The 10,998-nt window shown below is 69.1% G+C and overlaps 2 protein-coding genes across 2 annotated transcripts; one reads left to right on the top strand and one right to left on the bottom strand.

The window, feature by feature from the left end:
• The first annotated feature begins 2,225 nt into the window (after nt 1–2,225).
• Nucleotides 2,226–6,012, top strand: GTPBP3 (GTP binding protein 3, mitochondrial). Its single transcript, XM_084498980.1, has 9 exons — nt 2,226–2,265; nt 3,157–3,398; nt 3,884–3,970; nt 4,064–4,266; nt 4,393–4,465; nt 4,548–4,691; nt 4,875–5,040; nt 5,150–5,425; nt 5,535–6,012. The coding sequence occupies exons 1-9, from the start codon at nt 2,228–2,230 to the stop codon at nt 5,764–5,766; spliced, it is 1,461 nt and encodes a 486-aa protein (XP_084355106.1). The 5' UTR covers nt 2,226–2,227; the 3' UTR covers nt 5,767–6,012.
• A 1,345-nt stretch (nt 6,013–7,357) lies between these two features.
• Nucleotides 7,358–10,070, bottom strand: PLVAP (plasmalemma vesicle associated protein). The gene is made up of 6 exons (XM_084498985.1): nt 9,654–10,070; nt 9,306–9,396; nt 8,498–9,087; nt 7,862–7,994; nt 7,664–7,742; nt 7,358–7,579 (listed from the first exon to the last, which is right to left on the bottom strand). Exons 1-6 carry the CDS (start codon nt 10,029–10,031, stop codon nt 7,573–7,575), a joined length of 1,278 nt encoding a protein of 425 aa, XP_084355111.1. The 5' UTR covers nt 10,032–10,070; the 3' UTR covers nt 7,358–7,572.
• Between the last annotated feature and the right edge of the window lie 928 nt (nt 10,071–10,998).

Below are 10,998 nucleotides of genomic sequence, written 5' to 3'. Positions count from 1 at the left end.
CCGCCGCCGCCGCGCCCGGCCGGGAGGAGGAGGAGGAGGAGGAGGGACAAAGGCGGCGGAGCGCAGCGCCCCCCCCCCCCCCCAACCCCCCCAGCGCCGAGCAGGGGGACCCAGGAGTCCCTTCACCCCCCCCCCCCCTTTTTCCATCAACCCCCCTTCCCTCTCCATCACCCCCCCGGGGTGGAGAGGAGGGTGCGGAGCATCCCTGCCCCCCCCCAACCCATCCCCAGCACCCCCCCACCCCGCTTGACCCCCCCCCCCCACACACGATGCCCCCTGCACCCCCGCATCGCCCCCCCCTCCTGCGTGACCCCCCCTCCATCCTCCTGCCCCACATCCCTGCCCCCCCCCCCCCCCCCCCAACCCGCCCGCCCCCCCCCGGCACCGTGCCCAGGCCCGGTTATTTCGAGTGGAGGCACGCAGGGAACCCGACCTGGGCCGTGCTGTCCCGCTGACATTTGGGAGCCCTCCCCTGCCCCCCCCCACCCCACAAACCAACCCCAATGCCCCCCCCCGAAACCCCCGGAGTGTCACCGGGTGGGGATCCCGCTGCAGCCCCCCCCAGGCACCCCCCATCCCTATGGCAGTGTGAGCATCAAGGCTTGGGGACCCCCATGGGCAGGTCTGGCCCCCCCCTGCCCCCCCAGCTCTGAGCACCCGCGGTTATTTTGGGGCCGGCGCCGGGTGCCAGCGGTGACGCGGTGCCACCAGGAACCGTACCCAGCTGCCGCCGGGGCTCACGAGCTGGCTCCTTGCCCGAGCCAGGCCTGGCCACCATCCCCATCCCCGTCCCTGTCCCCTTTTTGAGACCCCCCCCCTCGTGGCCTGGGAGCTGGAGCCGCTCCTCGCTGCTGCGTCCCCTCCCTTGGGCTCCTGGCCCCGTGCTCGTGGTCCATGGAGGGGGTCTGGGGGATTGGTGGTGGGCTCAGAAGGGTTTGTAAAGCACAGGGGTGGTGCTGGTGGGCTGCAGCATCGCTGGGATTTCTGTGGTGCTCCTGCATCCCTCCTGTGTCATCCTGCATTTCCTGCATCTCCTGCATCCCTCCTGCATCCCTCCTGCGTCCCTCCTGCGTCTCCTGCATCCCTCCTGTGTCCTCCTGCATTTCCTGCATCTCTTGCATCCAGCCTGCATCCCTGCCTCCATCATCATGCATCCGTCCTACATCTCCTGCATCCCTCCTGTGTCCTCCTGCGTCCCTGCCTCCATCATCCTGCGCCCCTCCTGCATCCCTCCTGTGTCCCTCTGTGTCTCTCCTGCATCCCACCTCATTCCTGCCTCCACCATCCTGCATCCCTCCTGCATCCCTGCCTCTATCATCCTGCATCTCCTGCATCCCTCTGTCTCTCCCGCGTCCCCTGAATCCCTGCCTCCAGCATCCAGCATCCTTCCTGCACCTCCTGCATCTCTGCCTCCATCATCCCGTGTCCTTCCTGGATCCCTGCCTCTATCACCCTGAATCCCCCCTGCACGTCCTGCATCCCCTTCACCTCCAGCATCCCCTCCATCTCCTGCACCGCCTGCATCTCCTTCATATCTCCTTCATCCCCTGCATCCCTCCTGCATCCCCTCTATCTCCTGCATCCCTCCTGCATCTCCTGCATCCCTCCTCTGTCTCTCCTGCATCTCTTGCACCCTGCCAGCATCCCTGCCTCCATCCTCCTGCATCTCCTGCATCCCTCCTGCACCCCTGCCTTGATCACCCTGCATCCCTCCTGCATCCCCTCCATCTCCTGCATCCCTCCTGCATCTCCTTTGTCCCTCCTGCACCCCCTGCATCCCCTGCACCCCCTGCACCCCCCTCCATCCCCTGCACCCCCTGCATCCCCTCCATCCCCTGCACCCCCTCCACCTCCTGGGGGGGACCACCAGGGGGACCCCCGAGCTGTGGGGGACGAGACTGAGCCCCGGCAGCGCTTCTGGCCCGCTGGGGACCGGAGGGGACCGGGAGGGACCGGAGGGGACCGGGGGGCACCAGCGGGGACCCCCTCGGCCAGCCCCGCGCAGCGCCGTGCCCCACGCCGGGCGGCAGCGCTGGCGCCCGCACGGCTTCAGGCGGCGCCGCGTCATTCCCCGCCGCCGCCCAATCAGAAGCGGTATCTCGGCGTAAAGCCCGCCCTCCGGCTTGAGCGGGCCAATCGGGTGGCGCTCACGGGCGCGGCGGGGCTCCCGCGCCGAGGCCGCCGGGAGGGGAAGGGAGGAGGAAGAGGAGGAGGGGGCCGGGGGGTGATGGCGCTGCGCAGGGCGCTGAGCGCGGCGGGGGCGAGGTGGGGGCACCTTGGGGGGGGGTGGGGGGGCATTTTGGGGGGGGTACCGGGAGGAGGGGGGCACGGGGAGGGGGTGCGTGGGGAGGGGGGGCTGGGGGGGTGCATATGGGGGGGGGTGCATGGGGGGGGGGGGCTGGAGGGGGTGCATATGGGGGGGGTGCATATGGGGGGGGGTGCATGGGGGGGGGTGCACGGGGAGGGGGGTGCTAAAGGGGTGCCCGGGGGGGCTGCATGGGGAGGGGGGGGCTGGGGGGTGCATGGGGGGCACGGGGGGGTGCACGGGGAAGGGGGCAGTTGGGGGGGGCTGCATGGGGCTGGGGGGTGCACGGGGAGGGGGCTGCTTGGGGGGGTTCACTGGGAAGGGGGGGTCTGCAGGGAGAAAGGGGGCGCATGGGGGGGCTGCATGGGGCAAGGGGGGCTTTGGGGGGGGCTGCACGGGGCTGGGGGGTGCATTGGGGAAGGGGGGGGTCTACAGGGGGAGGGGGTGCACGGGGGGGTTGCTTGGGGGGGATACATGGGAGGGGGGGTGCACGGGGGTGGCTGCACATAAGGGGGGGGCACGCTTAGGGCTGGGGGCCCTGCGGTATGGGGGGTGCATTTGGGGGTGTTGCATTTGGGGAGGGGGTGCCCACGGAGGTGGGTCTGCATGGAGGGGGGGGGGATGGGAGGGGCACCCTTGGGGGTGGTGATGGAGGGGGGGGGCACCCAGGGACCAGTGGGGGTGCACAGGGAGGGGGCGCACCCCTGGTGGGGCGGGGGGGGGGTCAGTTTGCAAGAGGCAGGGGCGCACCCATACATAGGGCGAGGAGATTTGGGGGGGCGTCACACCCCTCTGCTCTATTTTGGGGTGTGCGTGGGGACCCCCCCCCAATATTTACGCCCCCCCAGCAGGTGGGCGCAGCAGCGGCTGTGCTGCACGGCGCGGGGGGGCGACACCATCTTCGCCATGTCCTCCGGCCACGGGCGCTGCGGGGTGGCCGTCATCCGCACCAGCGGGCCGGGCAGCGGGGGGGCCCTAAAAAGCCTCACGGGGCGCCCCCAGCTGCCCCCCCCCCGCGTCATGGCCCTGCGCCGCATCCGGGACCCCGCCACCGCCGAGCCCTTGGACCGCGGCCTCGTCGTCTGGTTCCCAGGTTAGGGGTTAAAGGGGGGGGTGGGGGGGGGGGTGCCTGGCTGGTTTTGGGTGCTCACGGTGGGTTTTGGGTGCCTGGGGGGGGTCTCGGTGCATGGAAAGGGTTTTTTTTGGGGGGGGGCTGGGTGCCCCCCATGGCACGGCGCAGCCCCTCTTGGTGTCCCTGGCACTGTGGTGTCAGGGCTCTGTGGGGTCAACGCTGCCCCATTGTCCCCAACCCTAAGCTTGGCCTCTGGTGGGGGGCTCCCTGCTGCTCCCCCTCCCCAAATCCCTATGGGGATCCCTGGTGCTGTGGGTCTGGGCGCCTGGAAAGGGGTTTTTGGGGGGGGGTCTGGGTGCCCACTATGGCACAGCACAGCCCCTCTTGGCATCCCCTAAACTCTGCTGCTGGCGGGGGGCTCCCTGCTGCTCCCCCTCCCCAAATCCCTTTGGGGACCCCCGGTGCCACCCATCCGAGCCGTGCCCGGGGCTCCCCGCACCCCTCAGGTCCCCACAGCTTCACGGGCGAGGACTGCGCCGAGCTGCACGTGCACGGCGGGCCGGCGGTGCTGAGCGGCGTGCTGCGGGCGCTGGGTGAGTTCCCCCGACCCCAACCCCAATCCCCTTGCGTCCTGCACCCCGGGGTGCTCCCCCAAGCTCGGGGCTCACCCGTCGGCCCCGTGGCAGGGCGCCTACCCGGGCTGCGCCCCGCCGAGCCGGGCGAATTCACGCGGCGAGCTTTCCACCGCGGCAAACTGGACCTGACGGCGGCCGAGGGGCTCGGGGACCTCATCCACGCCGAGACGGAGGCGCAGCGGCGCCAGGCGCTGAGGCAGATGGAGGGCGAGCTGGGGAGGCTCTACCAGCGCTGGAGCGAGACCCTCACCCAGGTAAAAGGGGGTGTTTTTGGGGTGGGGGGGGTGTCCGGGTGCTTGGGTTTTTCTCCCGTGGCACGAACGGATTGGGGACGCGGCGGCCGGCCCCGCGCAGCCTCGTCCCCCTCGCTGCCCCCCCAGGCTCTTGCCCACCTCGAAGCCTACATCGACTTCAGCGAGGATGACAACGTGGAGGAAGAGGTGTTGTCTCGAGGTAAGGGGGCGGCGGGGGGGGCACGGCACCTTGTCCCTGCTGTCGTGTCCCCCCCCCCCTCCTCACCGACGTGTCCCCGCAGTGGACGCAGCCGTGCGGGCGCTGGAGCAGGAGCTCGGAGCCCACCTGCAGGACGGGCGCCGGGGGGAGCTGCTCCGCGGGGGGGTCCACGCAGTCATCGCCGGCCCCCCCAACGTGGGCAAGAGCAGCCTGCTCAACCTGCTGTGTGAGTGGGGCGCGGGGGGGGCTGCTGGTGACATTTAACCCCCCCCCCATTCCCTCATTTTGGGGACAGCAGCCACCTCCCCATCCCCGATGACGCTAGGCGGCCAGGAGGTCCCCGGCGTCGCCCCCACCCTGAGCTCCCCGTCTCCCTCCCCCCCCCGCCCCGTTTTTCCCCCCTCCCCAGGCCAGCGCCCGGCAGCCATCGTGTCACCGGTGGCGGGCACCACGCGGGACGTGGTGGAGGTGTCCCTAAATGTCACCGGTTACCCCGTGGTGCTGAGCGACACCGCCGGGCTGCGCGACGCCACCGACCCCGTGGAGCGCGAGGGCGTCAGCCGCGCACGGGACCGGTGAGCTGGGGACTGGCACAGGTGTTTGGGGGGGGACAGACAGGATTGGGGGGCACCCCCCACACATTTTACAGTTTCAGGATGTGGCCCCGTGCCCCTGTCCCCACAGGTTGCAGCGGGCAGACCTGGTGCTGGCCGTGCTGGACGCCACGGCCGTGCCCACCGAGCCGGCGGCGCTGGGGGCTGCCGTGGGGTCCCTGGTGCCCCCCGCCGCCCCCTGCATCCTGGTGCTCAACAAGGCCGACCTGCTGAGGGGGGACGCGGGGGCTCTGCGTGCCGCTTGCACCCAGGGCCCCCCCGTGCCCCCCGCCACCCTTCTCTCCTGCAAAACCGGCGACGGCACCGAGCGCCTGCTGGAGCTGCTGGGGCAGCAGCTGGCGCAGCTGTAAGCGCACGGGGCGGGTTTTGGGGAGGGGACACCGCTTCCCCCATCCCTGTACGGGCACGGGGGGGTGCTGCAGGGTGGGTTTTTTTATTTTTTGCCCCCTCCCTAGGTGCGGAGACCCCCTGGCCGGCTCGCCCAGCCTGACTCAGCGCCGGCACAGCCAGCACCTGGGGGACTGCGCGGCCGCCCTGGCGCGCTACGGCCGGCACCGCGCGCGGGACCTGGGGCTGGCGGCCGAGCAGCTGAGGCTGGCGCGGCGGCACCTGGGGCGCATCACCGGGCACGTGGGGGCCGAGGACGTCCTCGACATCATCTTCAGGGATTTCTGCGTCGGCAAGTGACGGGGAGCAGCCAGGGCACGGCCCCCCCCCCTCCCACCTCACCCCAGTAATAGGATTAAACCGCGGTGCCTTGGGTTGCTTCTGGCATCCTTTTTTCCTGCCCCCCTCTGTGCCCCCCGCTGCGGTCCCCGTGGCAGGATGCTGTGATTTTTTTTTTTTTCCCTTGGCTGTGGGGTGGGGGGAGTATGTCCTGAGCCCCAGCTATGGAAAAAAAGCAGTGGGAAAGGCCGCGTTTCCTGGCTAGGAGGATAAACAAGGAGCTGGAGTGTCTGGAATGGAAAAACCTTGGCTTCACCCCTGGGCATCTCCTTCCCATAGCACGGCACGGGGCTCCGGGGGATGCGGGGCTCGTCCTGACACCCCAAACGCCTTCCCCAGGGCAGTGGTTTTTGGGGTCCCAGCCCCCAGCATGGCCCCACAGCCCCAGTCCGGTGCTTGGGTGCCCCCCAGCTCTCACCTCCACCCGCTCCGTGGCTGCTTTGTGGGCTCAGTGGGGTTGGGGATGGCCCTAAAAGTGGGGGTTCCTGGGGGTGCTTGTCCTTCTCCCCCCCTCATTTGGGGTCTGGGGTTATTTGCAGTGGATCCCCAGGGGCTCCTCCAGCAGCGAGGGGGTCCCTGTGCTCCCCAGCTGGGCTGCACAGGGGGGGGCAGGGGCTGAGCCCTGCTGTCCCCCCCCCCATCCCACCCTGTCCCTGCCCTTTGGGAACAGGGGGACCCGGTGGTGTCCCCGTGCCTCGGGACACCCACATCACGTGGCTTTGTGTGGCGTGGGGGGGGTCCCAAATGGCACCCAAGGGTGCTGGTTAGGGTCGGGGACCCTCCGGTGGGCCCCGGGGTGCTACGTGCCGGGGGCAAGGTGCTGGTGGCGTGCGGGCAGCGCGGGAGGGGGGCGTCCCGGCAGGAGGGGTGTCAGGAAAAGCTTCTTTAAACAGGAAGGCGAGGGAAGCGGGGCCATAAATCGGGGCCATAAATCAGAGCGTGGCAGCGGTGATTAATCACCGGGCTCGGCCCCTCCTGCACGCGCTGCTGCGCCCCGGCCCCCCCCCCACCCTGCGTGACAAAAACCAGGATGCCAGGGACCCCAGGGATTTGGGGAGGGGTGGGTATGTGGGGTGGGGGGGCTGCCTGGGTTTTGCTCCTGGGCTGGGGGCTCACGGCGCTGGTGCCCGAGGGGGTCCCATGGGGGGGGGAAAGCTCTGGGTTTGCCATCGGGGGTGGGTTTCGTGGTGGGGGGGAGGATTGCGGCCACCCAAAGGGACGCATGAACCCACAGCCCCCTCCCCCTTTAAATCTGGGGGTCCCCACCCCTCGTGCCCCCATCCCTCGCCCCCCCTCCCCTCCCATCCCCATCATTTCGGGGCAGCCTTTTGGCCGCCGCTCGGCCCCTTCTGGGAACAGCCCCCCCCCGCCTCCCCACCGCGCTCTTCCTGGCTGCCGTTTCCTCCTCCAGGCTGCCCATCTGCAGCGGGGACGGGATGTTCCCTTTCCCCCCCCCACTCCCCTTTCGGCCCTGGCCTTTGCGCCCCCTCCTCCCACCTCTTTTTTCCCCCCCCCCACTTTGGACATCGCAGCAGACGCATGGCGAGAGCCGTGGCGGTGCCGAGCGCTGCCTCTATTTCCGAGCGTGTGGGGAGGGGGTGGCTTGGGTTGGGTGGGGAAGGGGAGAAATGGGGGGGGGATGCGGCCCCGCTCCCCGCTGGCTCCCGCTTGCAGTTTTCCATCGGTGCAGTGGGAAACGCCGCTCCAGGCTTGTCCTGCTCCTGTCCTCCAGCCCCTCGCCGCGGCTCCCCCCGCGCCGCTCGGCCGCTAGCCGCTGCAGGGAGAGTGGGATCAGGCCCCTGCTCTGCACCCGGGGGTTGGGGGCTTCTCCCACGCCCGCCCCCCCCCGCCCCCTCACCTGGGGTTCCTCGGCGTGGCCACGTGCGGCTCCATCAGCTTCTGCAGCAACCGCTCCATCTCCTCCATGCTCATTTTGCCTGGTGGGGCGAGAGCAGCGGGGGCTGAGCCAGCCTGGAGGGGGACCCTCGTTGCAGGGGGGGGGTCGGTGCCCACCCTAGGATGACCGGGGGGCTGTTGGGGTTGGGGACGGACTCACTGATGCTGCTGAAGATGCTGGGGTTCCTCAGAGAATCCGTGTAGGAGCTGGGGCTGGCGAAGGGTCCCGGTCGCACGCTGCCCCCCAGGGTCCCCGGCACCCACAAGCCGGTGAAGTCGAAGGTGTCAATCCGCTAAGGGACAGGGGACGCGTTGGTGCTGGCTCTCAGGGCCCTGTCCCACGCCACGGGACCGGTGCCGGGCTCGGCACGGCCACCGAGGGCTCCCGGCACCTCTGGGGAGCAGGGTCCGAGGGTGGCACCGCCGCTTGTCCCTGCCCCGGGGTGCGCCGCGGGACCGGGAAAAAGCGCAGGACCGAAAACTTGGGTAAAAAATGCAAGGCTGAAAAGCGCACGGGAAAAAGTACATGGGCAGAAGTGCAGGTCTGAAAACGCAGGGGTAAAAAACGCAAGGCTGAAAAAAGGCACGTGGAGAAGTGGCCGTGCAAAAGCGCACGGGAGAAAGTGCGGGTCCGAAAACGCAGGGGTAAAAAGGCAAGGCTGGAAAGTGCCCGTGCAAAGGTGCTCGTGCAAAAGTGCCTGTGCCAAAGAAGGCTGCGTGTGCCCAGCCTCGCACCCTCCCAAAGCGGCCGTGGAAGTCACCCGGGGCTGTCCCCGTGCCCCAGCTGCCCCCTCACCTTGGAGCCCTCGCAGATGCTGAGCTGCTGCTTCAAGTAGTTGGTTTGCAGGGCGGCTTTGCTCTTCTCCCCCAGCTCCTTGCCGAGCTGCTCCTTCTCCGCCAGCAGCTTCTTCTTCTCCTCCTGGCCGCCCTTCAGCTGCTTGTCGGCCTCCTGCAGCCGCTTCTCCAGCTCCTGCCTCACCCGGGTGCCGTTGAAGTGGCACTGCAGCAGGTTCAGCTCGCAGGCGCCCTTCTCCTGGTACACGGCCTCGTGGTTCTTCTGCTGGAGGAAGAACTCCTCGGCGCGCTGCATCAGCCGCCGCAGGTCCTCGTGCGTGGAGCTGCAGCTGTAGGGGTTGATCGTGTCCCTGATGCGCTGCAGGGAGATGCTGAACTCGGAGCGCAGGAGGTTGCACTCGCGCTTCTGCAGCTCCAGCTGGGATTTGGTGGCCGTGTGCTGGGTCTGGGTCCTGAGCAGCTCCTGCTGGCAGCCCTCGTGCTCCTGCTTGGCCTTGGCCAGCTCCGCGCTCCCCTTGGCGCAGTTGTTCTCCAGCTCCTTCCTCGCCAGGGCCGTCTGGTCCAGCTGGCTCCGCAGCTGCGCCTTCTCGGCTGCACGGGGTGAGGGGGGGCAGAGGGTTGGGGTGCATGGTGTGCCCCCCCCTGCCCACCTGCACCCTCTCCCACCCCATGTGGCATCACGGGGTGGTGTCCCTGCCCGGCCCCAGGGGGGAGAGGTGTGCTTCGGGGGGTGCCCTGGGGGTGCTGGGGGTCCCCGGAGGGCTGGGGGGGGGGGGAGGATGGTGGGTTGGGGTCGGGGCCCCCCTTACCGCTGCAGTTGGCATTGATGAGGTTGACGGTCAAGCGGTAATCGTCCAGCATCACCTTCTGGAAGACGATGGCCTTCATCATTTCCTGCATCTGGGTGAAGGAAAGGGAGGGGGTCAGCACAGTTTGTAGGACGCCCCCCCCCCACACCTCCCTCTGGCACCACCCCCCCCCCAGCCGGCAGCGGTGGCCCCGGGGGCTCACCCAGGAGGTGGAAACCCCACTGATGGGCGCTCCAAGGGCTTGGGGATGGGGGCACATCATCACCACCCACCCCAAACCCCCTCCTCCATCCCTTGGGGGTGGGTTAAATGGGGTTTTTCCCCCCCCCTCCCCATCCCAGCTCTCACCTTGGGGGTGGCGTTGGGGAGCTGGCTGCTGTTGCACTTGTCCAGCTCGCGCTGCACCTTCTGCAGGGCGCCCTGCAGCCCCTGCTTCTCCTTCAGGGTGGTGTTGAGGGTGCGGGTCAGGTTGGCGTTCCTGCCGCTCAGGGTGATGATCTTGTTGTAGCGGTCCTGCATCTGCTCCTCCAGCAGCCGGAGGTGCGTGTCGGTGCCCGCGTGCGCGTTGCCGTAGACCATGAAGAGCACCAGCCCCAGGATGATGAGGAACTGGATGAGGGAGGTGAAGAGGAAGACGTACTTCATGTAGAAGCCGCAGTCCCGCCTGGGCATCGCCTCCTTGGTCTCCAACCCGAACTTGGCCATGGCGTAGCCGCTCTTCTCCATGCTCCCCCGCGGCTCTGCTCACCCCACCCCACGGCAGCCCCTTTCAATGGGGCTGCGCCGGGGTGGAGCTTGCTCCCCGGAGCCGTGTTTATATTGCTCTATTTAATATTTCCTTCTGCTGGGCTCCTTCCTGCCTCTCCGGATGCCTCGGGACCTGCCGGGTTATCACAGTGCAGCTTCTGTTTGCAGGAGGGCTATTGTTCCCGGCTGCTGGCAGACGGGGGGCCAAGCGCAGCCTCTCTCCCCCCCCCCCATGAGGGATCAGCTCTCCCCTGGGACCCCATTCCCCCGCCTCGCCCCGCACGCGAGGAAATCGGCGATGGATGTGGGCACCGCAGGGTGCCGGGGTGGGGAATGGGTGAGGGTGGGTGCAGCCGTGGGGCTGGGAGCCCAGAGGCCAGGCGGGGTGCCCCGGCCCATGGGGTGGTCTCAAATCCCATCAAAGTTGGCCTCAAACCCCATCGAAGGTGGCCTCAACCCCATTGCCTGCATCAGCACTGATCTGGGGGGATGCCAAGCACGTGCAGGACGAGCCCCCGGGGGCTTTGCCATCCTGTGCCACGGGGGTGCGGGGCTGCAGCCACCCGTCCCGCTTGATTTGGGGTCCCCAGGGCAGAGCGGTGAGCCCAGGGGGGGGACACAACGCCCAGCTTGGGGACAGGCTGGGACACGGAGCATCTCCACCATCCCGGATCCCGGCTCTGTGCTGAACGGGGCCGCCTTTGGGTCCCCACCACCGCGTGCGTCCCCATCCCCGCTCCTTGGGGCCCTTCCCCAGCCGGTGCCAAAGGATGCCCGGACCCCGGGGGGGGGGGGGCTCAGCGGGGGGGTGCCGAGGTGCTGGCGCTGACCCTGCCGCAGCCGAGCCGCTCGCCGTTTCCTGCCTTCTCGCTGTGCCACGCTCCCTGGGGCCCGCGAGTGTCTGCGGTGCCGGGGACGGTGTCGGTCCCAAATCCATTCTCAGCTA

The sequence above is a fragment of the Aythya ferina genome (genome assembly GCF_964211825.1).
Source record: "Aythya ferina genome assembly, chromosome: 26".
Taxonomy (NCBI): Eukaryota; Metazoa; Chordata; class Aves; order Anseriformes; family Anatidae; genus Aythya; species Aythya ferina.
The sequence above is the reverse complement of the archived record's forward strand: the minus strand, read 5'-3'. Positions and strand labels throughout refer to the sequence as shown.